Below are 18,764 nucleotides of genomic sequence, written 5' to 3' on the forward strand. Positions count from 1 at the left end.
ATATATATATATATATTATTATTATTATTTTTTTTTTTTATATATAACATTTCTGTCCCCCTCACTTCTGAAATGATGGCTACGCCCCTGCATTCATATTTATTATATACACAGTATTGGTACCATATTGGTTATTGCCTGATATTAGGGATTATTTATTAAACGGTGTTAGCAATATGCTAATTTTCCATCTAGATAACATTTGATATCATCTAATAGGATACTCACCTAAAGATATATTTAAAAACACAAATAATTTAATAACACCATTACATGTAATCTGATGAATCCCATTACATGTGATGCCTAAATTCACTTTTTTATTTTCCATTTTCCACTTTCTTTAATTATTGTTTTTTGGTTTTAGTGTTTTATTGTTAATTTATTTAGTCCAGATTGTATAGAGTTGTAATGTCGGCCGTTAATTTTTATTCATTGGCCATAGATAGATAGATAGATAGATAGATAAACAAGAAAACAAAGAAACAAATAAATAAAGTCTCCTTGGTATTGAACAGCATTTGGATTTGGTCATTTGTTGGTTAACCACCATACCATGAAAAATGAATGATCTTTTATAAATGTATTGCATTTTTCTAAAAAAAGAAAAAAAAAAAAATTTCATAGTGGTCAGATTTTTTATATCTGCATCCCTAATTGGTTTATTCTTTTCTCACCCAATTTTCTGATCTTTTCAAAAACATTTCCTCCACCTACAGAGAAAGGAGGATTGGAGGAATATTCAGGTTACTGTACCACCAAACGGAGGCCCAACAACGCCCCTCCCTCCTTTCATTCCTCCCAGCATCACCTTCCCTGGGGTGGCGACTACACGCTGGGGGGAAGAGGCACGCTTCCCAACCGTGCTACTCGTCCTCGAATACCTCATCCACAGTCTGCTCCAAGCCACACCCCGAATCCTTACCCTCTGGATCCACCGGAGTCGAAGCAAAACCACAACTACGATACGCTTTCCAAACCACCACGCCGCGTCAAATCCACGGACCAGCTCCTCGCCCTCGGTGACGGCAACACCTTGTCAAGGATGTCGAAGAACCAACAGCACCAGTACTACAAAGCCATGGCCACTTCATCAAAGAATTCCAATACGAACACCCTGAAGAAGTCCAAGGAGAGGCTGCTGATGTCCCCAGACCACCTAGAGGAGGAGGTAGACGGGGTTGAATACGACGGAAGCAGGATGGGTATGGGAATGGCCGACTACACATCTGGAGGGGGAGGTGGAATGGTGCCCACCCTGCCCCGCGTTAGCCACCAGAAAGCTCAATCGCAGCAGAATGTTTGCGCCACGCCGTCGCTCGATCGTCACCACATGATCAAGATGAACTCGCACCCGACCTCCGGGCGAGAGCAGGAGCGCAATTCGGCGGCGATGTCAGGTCACCTGGGAGGAGGCGGGGTTGGAGGAGTGGGATGGGGCGACATGCCAGGAACCGGAGTTGTCATGGGAACAGGAACTCTTGGTGGACACAGTGCCAGGAGGCTTGCATTTGCAGCTAAAAGGCAAAATACCATTGAACAACTTCACTTCATCCCCGGTGGAGGGGGAAGTGGAATCCTGAAAATAGTACACACGTTTTAAATTCTCAAGTCTGCCCTTCAGTACATAACTGGAGATCGCTTTGAACTATCGATGAAAGCCATTCTGGGACACAATTGGGCAGAAAAGCCCAGACGAAAACCAAGAGAAATGTCTGACAATCATCTTTTTTCTCCATTTAAAAAGACTCATTAATGATCAATGACACTTTGTTTGGATTCTGAGCCACCACTTTCTACAATGTCCAAGTGCTGGGATTTGTAAGAGAGATTCACCATAAGGGACGCTGGACTACCAAAAGCACAAGAATAATACATTAGATTCCTGTAACGCTGGGTACTTACCCATCAATGCTCCTCTTAGGTATACTGTGTAGACAAACGGTTCACCTTAAGCTATTAAATATGGATCTGAGACGAAGAAAACAACTCATGAGTAAGGGCACTCATCAATATACGTATATGTTATGGTATTCTGGCATAACATTAGCGTGTAACATGGCAGTATCATTATCTCACTCAGGTGTGGGTTGACATTTGCATAAAGACGAACCTCCTGGACTGCTTTTTGAATCTCCATGTTGAAGCCATGTGTATATGCTGTTAAAACTGAGACTCTACGAACAGTCTGAGGATACGGGCATGCCAAAACAGCTGACCTGTGTTTTGAATCCGCTGTTGCCGAGATATGAACACAACAAGTCATACCTGATATCTTCATAACCAATAACGCTTATCAATATTAAGGGCTATACAACACACATGCGTTAGTGGTACAGATGTTACCCACAGCTTACTCATTATTCAGTGATAATAATCTCATTTACAAAAAAGATATTAATGTAGTAAGTAAATATTACAATGAAAAATGTAAATGTGAGATTGTTCGCAAACAAGCCAGATATCATTTACTGTATGGTTCTGGTCTCTGAGAAATAGCGCAGGTGTCAGGAACTCATTTTACCAATGAAAACTAATGAATTTACATTGTAAAACCACCAACTGGTCATTTTTTGTCATAGACTTTTTACCTCTTGGTTAATTTTCAGTGTAATGAAATTGAACGTTATAAGTTACGGACTATTTGAATATATATATGCCTCCCAGTAAAAGTGTTAAGGAGTAGTTTATATCACATCAGCATCAGGAGGATTGGTGGTAACACATTCATTTAACTTTTCACAGGAACTAGTGTGTATCTTAAAGAATTATGAATACAACTTAACAGCTCTGTAATACATTGGTGTTTGTTATTGTCATTACTATGACAGTTAATATTATGGTTATTGGTGAAATTTCTTCTTCTTGTTATGGTTATATTATAATTATGATGGTGATTTTTTTCCTCTGTGGTTTTAGTGTTAACTTGTTTTAGATATCTTTCTCATGAAATTCTTTTGAAATTATGAGTAGAAAATAGAAGCACAAACTTTTTAAAGCCACTCATTGTTTGACAATTCTTCATGCATTCCTAATGATGAGGAGTGCCTTCGAAAATCTCTCAGTGTGATGTCACATAGTAATTGTTCTAAGCCTGCAAATGCCATTGCTTGTTGCAGAGACATCACAATGGGTTTATAAATGATGTCATAGGGTGTATGTTGTATGTATGTAACCGAATGTCTTCTTTTTGTTATTAAGTGAAAGTTCAACTTTTTAAAGTTTCTTTCAGGGACAATTAGAGCAGTTTAATCTATTTAGTATTTTCTTTGTCATAAAAAGTCTGTAGCAATGTCTGTTTTGTATCCACAAGCCATAATTATGAAAATGTTTATGGAATTTATTAACAAGGCATATTACTGTCGAAAATAACAAACATTGTATGTGCAAATAAAGCCCTGAAGCATTTTAAAAGGTTGGTAGCCTACAATGGGATGTGCATTGGTTGCAGGCAAGCAAGTCAGGACAATGAAGACTGAAACGCTGGGAATAATGAGATCATGTCTTGAAATATTTAAGCACAGAAGCAGAATGAATGTTTGAATTATCTCTACATTGAATTTTAAATCAAGCATTACCCAAATGATGTTTACATATATTTTACTATCATAACAAATACCCTCAATATATATATATATATATATATATATATATATAGCATCCTTCCATACAGGTTAAATTTCACCTTTGTAAAATGAAGTTAACTGATGAAACTGTTGCCTCGAATGTCTGGTGACACACATAGAAGGAGAGACAGAAAATGTAAATGATTCATGTCGGCATTTACTGTACAATGTTTACGATATTATCTTCCATGAAGCATCAGACTGGAAATAAGACTAACAATTCCAAGGCAGCCATTTTGATAAGGACCAGCCTTTGAATTTGAGCTGTCAGTATGTAATAAAATGGCCACTATAAGAGCTTCTAAGATGCAAACATAATGCTAAATGAATCCTACAATAAATGAATAACACCTAGTATATTACATCAGATTCATAGTCGCCGAGTTGTAATTCGGATTTACCTCAGAATTACCCATTGAGAGCTCGCTAACATGTCAAATTTGACTGCACAACAACAACACTTGGAAGCTAACCGCATATACAATACAGCTAAAAAGCAAACGAACCCTACCGTTATTAGTACGTTAACTCTATAATAAAAACGCTAATATTCGCAGTACACTACTTTCACACAAACACTGTCTCGACCACAAATTAAAAAAAAACACGCATAACGGGCAGATAATGGAGTAGCCGGAAGTGTTCCAAGGTCCGGAAACGACCAATGTTAATATCTCACACGTCACTCGTTCTTTCTAAAACACCAACATAGACCGTCCAAAATATCTTAGCCGACAAAAAAAAGCAAACGCAAAATAAAAAGTCATCGGTCGTAATACCGTTTGATGCATTTTCCACAGGATATAAGTACGATAAGTGCATCTGTTCTACATTATAAGAGACATTCGGTCTCATGCTATCGCAGCACGGTTGCAGTGGAAACAAGAGTCTGCTAACTAGCTGTAGCTAGAAGGCTAACCACTGGAAAACAGCGCAGAGCTGCTGGGGTACATGAACGAGGGGGGCAGGGTGGGAGAGAGTATAGCAGGCCCTGTTCATCTTGACCAGGCTAAAAGATGGATGCGTAGGTAAAAAGGCCTATTTTATTGTCTCGATTGTGATTTCATTATGATTCATTTACTTGCACAATAAGAGAGTTTTGCTCCTGCATTATCTGGCTTGCTGTTGTTAGGTCGCGCATCATGACGGCAAGCTAAGCTGTCCCTTTGCTGAATGTGTAGTATTAGCCAGCTGTTTTGCATGCTAACATGTTACACATAGCCCCAACGCTTAGAAGATTTCGCGACCATTAATACTTTGAAGAGCATTTTTAAAGCACTATTGAAAATCGAAGTGCATTTTCCCCATCGTAGACTGGGGAGATTTTTCCATTACTCCCCGGAGTCTGTCGAAATGGACATTTTCTTTTCTGTAGCGATACGCGATGCAATCGGAAGATGTAATAATTACATGAAATTCACCTCTAGCCCGGACGATTCACACCGCACTCAGCATCTTTTCAGCACAATGCCAACTGCTCAGAATGTAAGACAAAGTGATAGAAAACACTCGCGAGGTTTAAATATAAGAAAATTGTGTAAATATTTGAAAATGTGTGTTATCTTACTGTTTACATTCCGCTTATCGTCTGAGAACGTATTTCACACTACTTTTGTTTAGTATCGTGTTGTGATTGTAAAATGACATTCGTTAAATGCATCAGTGACATGTCAGTTGAATGTGTCTGTTAATTTCTGTAATTTAGATGATGCTGATAGATAAGATGAACCAATGTTTTAAATGTATTAAACACGATGTAGTATTTCAGAGTGAATTGTGTTACAATAATAATGTTATTGTAATAATTTGTTTTAAGATCTATTGATCACTAAATAACAGATACTCAGTTTTTTTTAAATTGTTTTTGTTATTGTAAGTTATTTCATTTCGTTATTGTAGGTTATTTCATTTCGCTATTTAAGAATACAACTGAGCAAAAAGGAAATCATGGAAATGCCATGAAATGTTCAAGTAATGCCTTTAAGATGTTCGTTTGAAGCACTTGGAACTTTTTCGGAGATGTGTCCATACTCGCATAATTATTCACACACATAAGTTACATTTTCTATGTATTAAAATAAACAAACATTAAAATGCTTGCTGTAATAAACAGTCTGTCTGTTGTTGTTGTTGTTTTTCTTTTTCTTTAAATCAAATTCTTTTGTTGTCTTTGGGGTTTTGGTGGTTTATGTTTTTTTTTTAAAGAATTGTATCAGAGTTTGTGTATAAATTCAGTCATTTAACATGTTCCTCTTTTTTTCCTCTCACAGTGAGAAGAGTGGCATCACAACATCACAGCCCCCAAGAATGATATTAGAGGATTTTGCTTCCAGCTATGGAAAAAAAGAAAAATATATTAATTGAAACTTGGAAACAGAGATGTAAGCCACTTTTGTCAGAGTGGATTAAGAATTAATAGATATTGAATGTAATGAAGCCAACCCATGGGATTTGGAGGGATCCATCCTACTGTAGGATGGTCATGAACTAAAAAATGTAACCAAGGAAGTGAAATTCTTTCAATGAACTCAGACAACAGTAAGCACTTATAGTGCACTTCCCAAAATGTGAAAACATAATTGCATCTCATGCAGTTGTGGCATTCTTTTACCAGTCCATATGTCTTTGCACTTATGGAACATTCAGACTGAAATACTGATATCAAAGTTGAACTATCCAAAATAACTGATTTTATGGAATCCAATGTGAAGCCAAAAGGGAGTCAATTTTGGTCATCTCATAAGTGACAAATCCCATTGAAAAACGGCTTTTTTGCAGAGACTACAAATTCATGTTACAGTCAATACAAATTGTCCTCGTCGACTACTTGCCTGAAGAGTGAGTATGTGGCTGCCCACTTTAAATGAAACAACACCAGTAGCATAAGGAAAATGTGAGGTAGCACTGTTTTTGAAATTGCTTTTTATGACTACAACTTAGTAGAAAAGCATCATAGAAATATTGTTGCTGCTCAAAGGGCAAAAGGTGTTGCCACTGCGCACCATGTTCCAGTAACTGGGAGATGTTCCAGTTTGGAAAATACAATGTGGACATCATAGAGATGCTGAGTGGACACCAATCCCATCAGTTCAAAGGTCTTGGATTAGAACGACAACTTCAACACCAACAGCAAGTGCAGCTTCACCAACACCAGTTACAGCAGCAGCAAGGTGAGACATCTGGGTCAATTTTGTCTGGACTTGGCTTAGGCCCACTACAAGCATCTAGAGGCAGTGCCTTTACAGATTCTGCATCAATTTTTGCAAAAATGAGTGCACCTCCCCCACCTCTGCAACAACAATCCCTCTCTTCATCTCAAAGTTTGAGGAAATCCAGCAAAATGTCTGGAAGCAGTAGCAGTGGTGGAAGTCATGTGAGTGGATACCCCCAGTTTTTGCGCTCATTCCACCCAACTGAGACAACCCTTTCACAAGAGCAGTTACATTCAGGAGTAGGGCGATTTGATCATTTTGCCAGCAGTAGTGGAAGTGGAGGAACTGCAGGGGCAATTGGAGGACTGGTTTCATCTGTTCCACCACCCCCGTTGCATCCTAGTCTGTCAGTACCTCAGCCCTCCCCTGGTCCGTCGTCCTCCTCCCCATCTCCTTCAAGTTCTGTTTCAACTTCCAATAACCCTCCCAGCAGTAGTGCAGTAACTACCTTTAGTCATCAGTTGGCAGGATCTCAGTCTGACGCTCGAAGCCTACATCAACAGTTTAGCTGCATGTTAGCCGCAAATCAGTATTTTCTTTCTGGAGTACCAGCCAATTCCAGTCTAGAACAATTTTTAGTTCAGCAAGGCAGTCATAACCATCTTGGTCTTGGTCTGGGCCAAGCTGCAGGAGAAACTAGTTCAGCCCTTGCGCCACCCCCTGCTCTTCATTCTTCACACACTCATGGTCACTTAACTGCATTATCACAGCCTCAACAGCCACCATCACAACATCAGCAACTACCACCTCACACTTTGTCTCACCCTCACCCACATCCACACCATCCACTGCACTCCTCATCGCAACCTTCTTCGCTTGGAGGTTTTGACTTTCAAGGAATCCCAGTACTCTCCTCCAACCAGCTTGCATCTCTGATGCAGCAGGAAGCCGGTTTGCCACTTCCGCTTCCTCTACATCTTTCTTTATCAAAAGAGGATGGAAAGGGGGATAGTGCTGTCGGAGGAGGTGGTAGGAGAAAGAAAGCCATGGTTGGCTACCTGCCACAGAGAAAGTCTGAAAGCAGCAACAACAATAGCAGCAGCGGTCACAGCTCTACAAACCCCAACAGTAGCACTTCAGGGGGACTCAACCAGGAGAACACACCAGGCTTAGATGGAGGTGGGGGTGTTAGTTTGTCTGGTATTGGTGGGGACCCTTCTTCCCACCTAACCTCATTATCCTCTACTTCTGTTGTCTCATCATCTTCTTCTGCACCCTCTTCTACATCAGCATCAGTTTTGGTGACAAATGGCTCTAAAACAGACAGCCATGGTTCCATGCCACCTCAGTCTCAGCCTGAACAAGAACCCCTTTATCATTGCGGCGAGTGTGGCAAAACTTTCACACATCTCTCTAGTCTGCGCAGGCACCTACGTAGCCATGAATTAACTACAGCTGGCACAAGCGGCATGAGAAGTAGCATTATAAACCCAGTTCTGCATCCTTCTGATCCAAGTATTCCCCACTCTACTCAAGAGGATGCAGCCTCATCTTCGTGCGGCAGTCCTGACAAGACTTTTCATTGTTCTGAGTGTGGAAAATGTTTCAAGAAAAAGGGGCACCTACTTCAACATGGTGTCATCCACTCTGGCGCACGGCCCTATGCCTGCACTACTTGTAGTCGTGCTTTCAATCGTCGTGAGTCACTCACCCGCCATGAAAAAATACATGAAGACAAACCTTTCCGCTGTCCAGCCTGTGGTCGTTGTTTTCGGGAAAGTACATCCCTTTTGAACCATGCAGCCTCGGGCACCTGTGGCAAGTCAGGCCGTACACCAAGACCTAAGCATGAAAGTAATATAGAAAGCAAGAGCAATAAAGCTGGGGGCTCCCAAGATGGAATAGCGACTAATGCAGCGGGTGAGTAACGTCTAGTGTAGTGCATATTTTTAGTAAACCCACTGAAAAGTCAAACAATTTTTCATAGGCACTGTGAAATTTGTGTGCATAGCATTATTACTGTTTAGTCTGTTGTGCAGGTTCTTACCGGAGTGATGATTTCAGTGATGACTACAAGGACCAGCGCTCTCAAAGTAACTTGTATTCTGGAACAACAACATGTGGTGGTGGCAGCATGACAGGGACTGCACTTAGGAAGGCACCATTAGCTCCTACTCTGCATCCACACCCACAAAACCAAAGCCAGCAGCATCATCAACAGCCACATCTCCCACTTTCATCCCTGTTAGAGGATTCTGAAGATGATGTCACTAGCTCTGTCAACAGTGCCATTTCTGCTATCACTGCTGCAACTGCAAATTGTATGAGTGGTGATCTTGCCCATAGTGGAGGTAGAGGGGATGATCGAAGGGATATCATTGGTGGATTGCTTGGAGGTCTGGGTCTAGGACCTCTTGCCTCACCTAGTGGTCCGTTATCAACATCTGTCATGGAAAAGTCCTTTAGAGGAACTATTAACCCAAGTGCATTGGCCCTCAACCAGCAACCAAATCAGCAGACACCTGGTGGAAAGCCCAAGCGCCCTCGTAAGCCCCGCAAGAAGAAGGAACCTGGTGTGGTTGGTGTTGAGCCCCCTAAAAGAAGGCAGTCCTCTCACAGACCAGGAGGGACAGGTGGTGATGTTAGACCTTATTTGTGCAGCGTCTGTGGTCGAGGATTTGCAAGAAGAGAGACCTTGCGGAGGCATGACAGAATACACACTGGAGAAAAGCCTCACCATTGTAATGTGTGTGGCAAGTACTTCAGAGAGGCATTCCATCTTAGCAAGCACCACACAGTGCATTCTGGAGAGAAGAACTACAAATGTATCCTGTGTGGAAAGGACTTTGGATACGCTCAGAGCCTTAAAAGACATGGTAAGCTACACCAGAAAGGAGAAATGGAAGAAGTGCCAACCACGCCAGGTGTGGAAAACCTTAACCGCTATCCATCCTCTAGTGGCAGCTTGATTCAAGGGGGTCAAAGCGGCGGCTCTTCTTTCTATTCATATACTCAAGATGTCAAGCCACAGACATCAACGACTCAATCCCCTCCTAGACTGTACACATGTGCGATATGCTGGAAATCGTTCCGCCATCACTTTCACTTGACGGCACATCACCAAACTGTTCATGAGGGTGGTGGAGAAAAGCTGTTTTCTTGTGAAGTGTGTGGTAAGGCATTTGCATACTCTAACAGCCTTACACGACACAGGCTTTCTCAGCATGGCTTAACACGGAATGGCCAGCCAGTTGCTCAAAGGAGCACAGGGGAAGATAACAGTGTTGGTGTTACGATACCGGAAAGCGAAGCTGCTACAAATGCTTTGCTTCAGCTCGCACCACCTAGTGGCACACATGCTGAACAACATGGAGTTCTTCATAGCCAGCAGGCTCCTCCCCAAACACAAGCTGGCTACTCCCCTCTGTTCTATATACCCGATACCAATGCTGCACAGAATGCCTCCTCTTATTCTCATTCTCTGCCGTCAACTTCCTCAGGGCCTCTTCTTTGTAACCATCAGCAACACCACACTGGGATAAAGGGTGAACCCATTTATCACACTGGTCATGTGCATACTCTTGCTCCAAACATACCAGTGCATTCCCTCGCGTTGCCTCCATCAGAGCCACATCAGCACCACCACAATTCCCAGCAGCATTCAGCTGAGTTTCAATCTACACACCACCACACTTTTCAAAGCCAAGAGGAGTTGAGGAGACGGAAGAAAAAAAAAAAAAGACAGCAAGAGAGAGAGGAGATAGGCTACAAATGGACCCCGGCTGCAAAAGTAGAGAGAGAACAGGTGGAGGCCTCCCTTGGGGAAAAGCAGAGAAATGAGATTAGAAAACTTGTTAAAAGAAGGAGAGCAATTCACAGGACGCAACATAAAATTAAGAAGCGCATGGCTGTGCTCGTGAGAATCAGACGTGGAAGTGGAGGAAGTGCTGTGTATGAACTGGGCCTTCCAGGTGGACTGAAGCTTAACAGGCTTCGTTCTCTCAAAGTTCCTCTGAAACGAAAGTCCTGTCCCCTTTGCCTTGGTGCTACCTTCTCTCAACAGGTAGCCCTTAAAGTTCACATAGCAGCTAGACATTGTCCCAAAGTGAGAGGCCTTCAGCATCGTTTGAAATGTCCAGTTTGTGGAAAACAGTCTCGCAAGTTCCTCTCAGCTCTCATTCACAGAAGCTCCCATTTAGCCAACAGAGCTTTTTCTTGTAAACATTGTCCCTGTCGTTTCTGGAATGCAATGCTCCTCACACGGCATAAGAAGGTGTGTCGTGGGACATTGGCTAAGTTTCAACGAGATAGGGCTCTTTGTGTTAAATTAGTCATGGGATCAACATACAGGAGGTTTGAGTGTAAAGGGAACTCTTCATCCTTGCATATGGAATATAGTCACTAAGTTTTGCCATTAAACTCATTTTCATATGCACTTTTAGAAGAGAAGTGTTGCGATTTTCATGAGAAGAACTGAGATATCTGACTGAATACATCTTATGCTCATGTAGGCATTGACTTTTGTGTTATGAGAGCTTTTTCTTTTCACTCTCATTCATATTAAATTTCCTCTTGTAACTTGGACCCCTGAAAATGAACACCTTCAACAAACTCACAAATGTATCGAAGACATTTGTCTTAATGAAATGCTTAGCCTACCCATCTGTTCAATACCACACCGGTCTTCTAAGCGGAAACTCTTGTTCATATTGAAATTATCCTTGGCTGGCAATAGATGAAGTTTCAGTGATTTGGCAAATATTGTATTGTGCCCTAACAGTGGGTTATTGCTCACCTCAACAGATGCTCTGTAGAATTATTCTATCTCTGATATATATTGTGTTGTTGGTGTTCACTTAGAGCAAGTGTGGAGATGTGATTTTGTTAATGTAAAAAGTGCATTCAGTATCAGGAGAAAAAAGGGTCCTGCTAGGAAGATGAGTATTTTATTTTAAGGAATATTTAAATGACTGCATGTTGGACATTACTGTCCGTGTGTTGAAAGGTCAATGCCAGTGATGAGACTTTGGACTCTGATGGTTACATGACAAATCCAATTGAAAATGTATCTTAACTCTTAATAGAGGAACCATAAGAAATGAATGCATAATACATGCTGATTAACAATTCTTAAAATCAATTGTGAGCCCTGTTTTGATTTATTTATTTACTTAAAGAAAACTATACCACTAAGATGGTAATGCCAGCACTTAAACAGGAAAAATATGATTTTTCACATAACCATAAAGGACAAAAAATGTAATACCCATAGATTATTGCCCTAAAGGCAAAAGCCTTCCCAAATTGTGACCGTTAAAACAACACATTTTATGGGTAATACAATGTAGCGTCTATGTATAGAGCTTACTGGAGGAATGGAAAGAAATATGTGTACTGTAATGTAAATTGTGTCAATATTTTATTATGTTTTTTAAGCAAAAGTCAATCTTTTTATCATAGCTACACTTCAGGTAGTTGGAAGAGTGATTGTAAGAGTTATCACTTTAGATCCGGTCTTGATTAAGTGTATTAATGTGTGACACAGTCTGTCCACTTGCCAACTATGAACGTATCCCATGTACTTTTCTCACCTTTCATGTAGAGATCCCATACTACTTATAGCCTCTTTTTCTTTAAAAGAAGAAAAGTAATAAGTATGTTTCTATCACTTTATTTACACATGGTAAGCTGGTTGTTGATGATACCCAAGCATTTAATAAAATTGTAAAATGTTATATCCTCATTAATTCCATGTAAACATTTATTGTTACCTCAGTATTTAATATTTATCTGCATTTATATTCAAATATGCCAAATATGCATTTTGCATAATTTTTTTTTTCATGGTTTAATCAATTCCTGAAGTTGTTTTATTGCTACTTAACATTTATTATTTATTTATTGCTTCTGTTAAATCTTTGTCACAATGTTTAAATATTTATCATTACATTATTCTGTTGCTATAAGATCACCATGATTTTACCATGCAGTGTGATCTTACTTTTTTTTTTGTAGATAATACCTTAAGGGAATAGTTGTCTAAATATATTTATATTTAAGGATATATAAGTATATATAAAGATTTTACATTCGCTGTTACCAGACAGAAAGTGGCTTTTTAATTGGCAAATGTAATTTAGTATTGCTAATGAAAAAAATCAATGTAGTCCAATTCTAATTTTGTATTTTGTAATGTATTGAGCGCCCTTCTTTCCATCATTTGACCAACATTGGTCAGTTTCTGTCTGAACATGATATATGATTTTTTATTTATTTTTTTGTGTAGAATTATAGTTGAATAATAGGTGTTGAGGCTGTGAAACTGACTAAACAAAAGGCTTTAGAACATTTGAGAGTGCTATTTTCCATGTTGATCAGTTGGTGGCAGCAAGGATCCTACAACCTATGATATGAAGCTGGGAGCACAAATGTCACATGGATTTAAACGCCGATAGTGGGCGGAAAACAAGTACCCTGAGCCCTCGGGTGTGTGCGCTCACGAGGTAGGCTTCAAATTAATGTGCGTCTAAGAGAGACGGTTTTTTGTTTATAGAAAAAAGCAAGGAAGAAAAGAATGCGGAAAAAAAGGTCCTTAGCAGATAACATTCTGTTCTGTCTTTTACATGTCGACCATGTCTTTGCATTCTCATTAATTAGTTTTATAATATCTTTGAAAGCAAATACAATAGTTTAAGTTGTGAAATCGTAAGACCTGCATTGAGCATCACAATACTTTGACACTCTCGTGTTTTGGGTTCATCAGGTTCAACCCCAGCAAATCTATTTCCTTAATTTCTGAATCTTTTGTGGGTGTGCGGCACTCTTCCCCTGGATTCGCGCAGTTTCTGTATTCTCACGCGGCTGTAGCATGGGTGGGATAAATGGGCGGAGCGCAGTTCTCCACGGTAGCCAGTAACTGTGCGCGCAGGGAGGAGCCTCTTTTCTCTCAGCCAATGGCAGTAAAAAGAACAGACAGGCTCAGCCGCTTCTCCGCGTGCGGACACCATGTGCACTGGAGAGCTCGTCTGTGTTTGTGAGGCACAACGTGTAGTTGCCATCTCTCGCGTGATGCTCACGTTTCCCGCGTATTACTAGTGAAGTGAAAAAGTGTGTCCATTCGCTTAATAGTTTTTCTTTTGGTTTTTGGCAAAAGCTAGCGCTCTGATAGGACTGAGTGTAAAAACTTGACAGGTTGTTAAATACATCATAATTCTGTTAATAAATCATAATTCTGATGCACTTTAAAATTATCCACTTTCCAACGTAGTAAGTGGCCACATGTTTATGCGTTTTCTGGGTGCCAAACAGGCGCCATCGAGACAGCTGGGAGAGAAATGACTGACCAATTTGTTTTTAATCAGTGCTACTAACCCCCGAGGAGCGTGCCTGTCACGAGGGGGTGTGCCTCATTAATATTAAACAGTGGTGCGCTTTCACTCTGGGAGGTGTGACGTCACGCGAGCGGCCCGTGTTCGTTCCAGCTGAGCGAAAAGCTCGGAGGGCTCAGCTCAAAGTGTGCGGTAACACACATGCAGAGAGAACTGAACAGAAGGGGTGACCACAAGGGGAAAAAGCGATTGAGCGACTGAATGGAAAAAAAACGTCAACGTCCCACGAATCGCACTACGCAGCAGTCTCAGCAAGACTTCCTTCGTTTTGTTTTCATTAGTTATTCTGGAGACGACGCAAGTTTCGCGCATTCAAGAGTTGAGCGCGCATTCACGTTATCGTTTGCACTGTTGGGTTCCTTATTCTCCGAGATTTTTCCATTCCGCGCTGTTTTCTACTGAAGCCGTTGTATCCTGTTAATTTGTTGCGTTTTTTTTCTACGTTGGTCTTGGACATTACATCGCTATTTTTGACATTCGCCTGTATTTATAAAAGTTCCAGCAGAAGATAAGCTGTCAACATTTTCTGGAATTACTGGGAATGTATATTTTTATCCACTCGGCCAATCTACAATCAAATGCAAGCAGAATGGCTCTCTTTGTTTAAAACCTTATTTTCAAATAAAGGTAAATTAAAATGAATGTTCTTTGATATCAGATGCTCTGGTGCACGTGAGCTGCGCAGGTCGTTCCTCCTCCTCTGTCTCTAAAATAAACGCGTCTCGTGTTGCAGTACTAAACAACTTTGTTTACTTTAATGCTACTCTAATGATACGAACTTAATCCAAATACATCATATGTTAGTATATGTGCTGTTTCTCTACGAATTAATGCTAATATATATTTTTTGTTTTTGTTTCCACTATGAATCGTCATGTGATTGATTTCACGGCTACACAATAGTATTGAATCACCCAAACATCTAGCGGTCAAGGGAGCTCAATCCGGCTGACGTTGGATGATGGCCAGGCCGCTTTCACAGCTCCTTCCCCCGGACCTTCCCTCTGCCGGAGCCAGTCCACAGTTTGGCAACAGTATCCAGGCAGGAGGCTCACTTAACGGAGGACACTTAAACTCAACTGCAAACTTAAAGTCGCTCCTGCAGCTCCCAGTGAAGGGCGACCAGCGCGTCAAAGACTGTAGTGAAATGAAGGGTAAGGAAACGCACCTGCTTCCCTGACACTCAGTGTTTAATTATAACGAGCTCCCTCTCAACCTTTTGTTTGTTCCCCTTTGGAATGTGTAAATATTGTGTTAATAGTCACAAGGACAGTTAGTTTCCTGATTAGTGTGATTACTGATGATAAAAAGTGTGGTTGAACATGTCAAATGACAGGGTCATGTGCAACTGTGCATATCTCAGTGAGCCTCAAGACAGGACATCACATGGGACTTTGTTGAAGAGATAAACAAGGCCAGGCCTTTCAGCCACTTAGCTCCCTACCCAGGTACTTTGAGGTCAGCTGTTGGCCAAGCCATTTTGTTTACAGGTCTGTGCAATGCACAGCATAACCACACCAACAGAAGTTTTCCATTGCCTGTGAATACAACATTGTGAATATTGGAAAAGCTTCTTTATGGATTGCTGTCAGTGGCATTGTTTTGTAATGATTATCTGGTTAACATTAATAGAAACTGACCCTAAACAGGTGAGGGAAAAACTCTTAAACCAGTGTCAATCCCGTTTCTGTGCACACAGCTTTTGAAAACACATTTATCATTTAAACCACTGCAGTTACTTTTGAATACTGATATTTTTTTCAAACGGCATGTAAATGATTCAAGAAGAGTTTTTGCACTTTTGGTGTTAATTGTTTTTAAGCTTGAGTATTTTTTCTGTGACACTACTGTTTTTCTGTAGAGAAAAGAATTCAAATTTAAAATGTGTTGCAGTTACAGTTTTATGGTTTGTTTTTATACAATATAGCTAAACCAGAAATTTCTCATTTCAAACTCTCTTTTCTGGTTCTGGTTTCCTCACCAATGCACCGTAAAATACCTAATTTAGAATAACTAGTGTTGTTAAGATTTTAGACCCCACCCTAGAGTGTCTCAGGCCCCACCTAAATGCTTTTAAGACTGAAACCTTCAGATTTAAGACCTTCAGACGCCATGTCCGCTTTCACATTGTTTTTTTGTGTTGCGTTGCTCCTGTAGATTAGAAGTGGTTTTATACCAACTAAAAATAACCAGTAACCACTTAACTCAATATACACTACACTAAACCAGAGCGTCATTGTAGTATTGCTATGTTACACTACTGTAATATTGTGTTAAACAATACACGTCTGACTTTGTGTTACACATGCTGCCTTTTGGCTTTGGTTCAGACATAATACCATAGTTCTGTAACATTTAGCCATTGTTCAACTGTATTGTTGCTGAAACGCAGAGTTAAGCAGTGTCACTGCGGTGTAACATTGTAATCGCTTTACCATGGTTTTTCAGGAATGTCAAAACGCATTAATCTTTTGCGAGTTTAAAGGAAAGTATTTCAAAGGCTCTTCATTTTGCATTGATGCACTGGGAGCTTTTCACATGTGTTGACATTGCAGAGGTAGTTCTCCCAGAGGGATGTGAAAGTTGCTGGGAAGTGTTATTCTAACTACGTAATCTGAGCACCATCAGAAAAACTGCTCTCTTGAAATCTACAAAAGTCAATATATGTGTTCCTAAGAATAGTTAGAATGGTTTGAGAGTGTTAAGCCCCATTCACACCAAGAACGATAACTATAAAGATAACGATATTAGCGTCCACACCAGCGGACAATATCGTCTGTTTATTCTAAGCGCACACTCATCTGCCGCTTTAAATTCTCAAGCTCGTTATAGCAGGATGAATTCTGATTGGGTGTCAATGTTTGTATTGTTCATCAGCTGGAAAAAAATCGTTCTGAAAGTGATTCCAACGATATTGTTTCTCTGTGCCTTTATCGTTATAGCTGTGGTGTGGACTCTGCTATTCTTTAATATTGAGAACGATTTTTAGAACTATATCTTTCTCTTCATAGGTAAGGAAAGGTTGGACATCGATGAAGACTCTCTCAGTCGTTGTCCTTTGCGCAACGGCTGCAGCAATGGACTAGTCGCTGACAGCAACGGCGCAGGCACGGGCAGCTTTTCTAACAGCAACAACAGTTCCTTACTGGGCCCGTTGCTATGGGAACGAACATTGCCATGTGATGGCGGGCTTTTCCAGTTGCAGTACATGGACCTCGAGGAGTTTCTGACAGAGAACGGGATGAGCAGCATGCACAGTACCTCCAACTCCACCTCGGCTCAGATACCCTCGCAAAGCTCTCAGTCCGCCGTCCCCAACCAGGGCTCCAAGTGCCTCCCCACATCGCCCCCACACTGCTCCTCATCCTCCTCACCGACATCCACCACCGCCTCGTCCTCGTCCTCGTCCTCGCCATCTCTGCTCGGGCTGGACATGCACACGCCGCAAAGCATGCTGGGAGCCACAGACTGTTTGCATGGTGAGTTTGCTTTCGCAGTTCAGAGATTTAACTAGCAGTGAAAGATAAGCTAGAGAGGATGTTAGAAACCCGCGAGACGAACGGTTTGGAGGCAAGCCGTCGAGATGAAGAAAGGAAGCTCTGTGGGCCGAAAATGAGGTCTGCACAGTTTAGACACTTCCCCCATTTTGCTTACAAGAAATTCCCCTGGATTTCGGTCTGTTTGTGAGTTGTGAAAAGTACCAGACTGTCCCTTGGGTGTGTGCTACTGTGTAGTTTCAGAGTATTAATGGTTTGGGTGTGTGTGTTATTATGAGTGTGTATTGGATGCTCATGGTGTGTGTTTGTAGGCTTCACTGTCAAGGTTTGGGTGGTTTTTGGGAGTGAGTTACAGGGTGTGCAGCTGTTTGTGCTTTTGCAAAGACGTGAGTTGTGTTTTATAGGTACGTGTTAACATAGCATTTTTTTGTGTCATCAAATATATTTACAGGCTGTTTAAAAGGTGAGTGGGAAGTTTGCGTGCGTGTTATTTAAAAAAAAAAAATGGGCCAGTTAGAAATATACAAAAAAGAAAACTGCAGTCTGTCTTGCAGGACTGACAAAAGGGATATACAAAGATAAATAGTGATGACAGCCAGTGAAAAGAGAGGAAAAGATTTTGATATAGAGCTGAGAACAAGACGGCGATTGAAAGGCCGGTAAGTAAACAGTGGGAGACACACAGGTGAACCAGGAGCAAAGAATGAAAGGCAGAGACGGCATGTGTGCGATTGTGCTCGCATGTTTTTAAATCTCTTCCTCTTCTCACACGCTTGGTCCATGTGCGCTCGCTCAATCACGTGCCGAGGCAGGCAGAGTGAGGGGGAGGAGCAGAGGAGAGGAGGTATGTGAGGGAGTGTGTGTGAGTAACAGACAGGGAGAGATTGAAAGATTGAGATGGAATGACTCAGTGCGAGTTGATACTGTACTTCCGATTAGATGTTTGTTTACATTTCTGGAGTGGCTGAGAAGAGAGAGAGAAAGATTAAAAGTGCTGCTGGTAAATATTTGGAATGTTCTATGTGATTAAAAAGCACATGCAGAAGCCATCACATCACATATTTGTACAGATTTTATCAAGCCGTCTCAAAAAAAAAAAAA

At 41.0% G+C, this 18,764-nt stretch overlaps 3 protein-coding genes across 5 annotated transcripts in view; all 3 read left to right on the plus strand.

Annotated features, from left to right (window-relative positions):
* The window catches only part of LOC107750019 (protein shisa-7-like), a 9,932-nt gene extending 8,329 nt beyond the window's left edge, over positions 1-1,603 (plus strand). Inside the window, exon 5 of the mRNA XM_016565269.1 lies at positions 720-1,603. Coding sequence (XP_016420755.1) covers positions 720-1,603 — 884 coding nt within the window. The remainder of the gene's footprint in view (positions 1-719) is intronic.
* Positions 1,604-4,279: 2,676 nt separating this feature from the next.
* Positions 4,280-12,515, plus strand: LOC107750013 (uncharacterized). 3 transcript variants are annotated; one of them, XM_016565258.1, is made up of 3 exons: positions 4,280-4,654; positions 5,897-8,698; positions 8,818-12,515. In XM_016565258.1, the coding sequence occupies exons 2-3, from the start codon at positions 6,649-6,651 to the stop codon at positions 11,181-11,183; spliced, it is 4,416 nt and encodes a 1,471-aa protein (XP_016420744.1). In that variant the 5' UTR covers positions 4,280-4,654; positions 5,897-6,648; the 3' UTR covers positions 11,184-12,515. The 3 variants fall into 3 exon arrangements, with proteins under 3 accessions (XP_016420744.1, XP_016420746.1, XP_016420745.1); XM_016565260.1 differs by having other exon boundaries at positions 4,280-4,650; XM_016565259.1 differs by lacking the exon at positions 4,280-4,654 and adding an exon at positions 4,860-5,111.
* Positions 12,516-14,178: 1,663 nt separating this feature from the next.
* LOC107750014 (hepatic leukemia factor-like) overlaps positions 14,179-18,764 on the plus strand; it is a 13,680-nt gene continuing 9,094 nt past the window's right edge. The window contains exons 1-3 of the mRNA XM_016565261.1: positions 14,179-14,793; positions 15,070-15,320; positions 17,178-17,645. Coding sequence (XP_016420747.1) covers positions 15,125-15,320; positions 17,178-17,645 — 664 coding nt within the window. The 5' untranslated portion in view covers positions 14,179-14,793; positions 15,070-15,124. The remainder of the gene's footprint in view (positions 14,794-15,069; positions 15,321-17,177; positions 17,646-18,764) is intronic.

The sequence above is a fragment of the Sinocyclocheilus rhinocerous genome, unplaced genomic scaffold (genome assembly GCF_001515625.1).
Source record: "Sinocyclocheilus rhinocerous isolate Xijiao unplaced genomic scaffold, SAMN03320098_v1.1 scaffold5198, whole genome shotgun sequence".
NCBI classification, from domain to species: Eukaryota; Metazoa; Chordata; class Actinopteri; order Cypriniformes; family Cyprinidae; genus Sinocyclocheilus; species Sinocyclocheilus rhinocerous.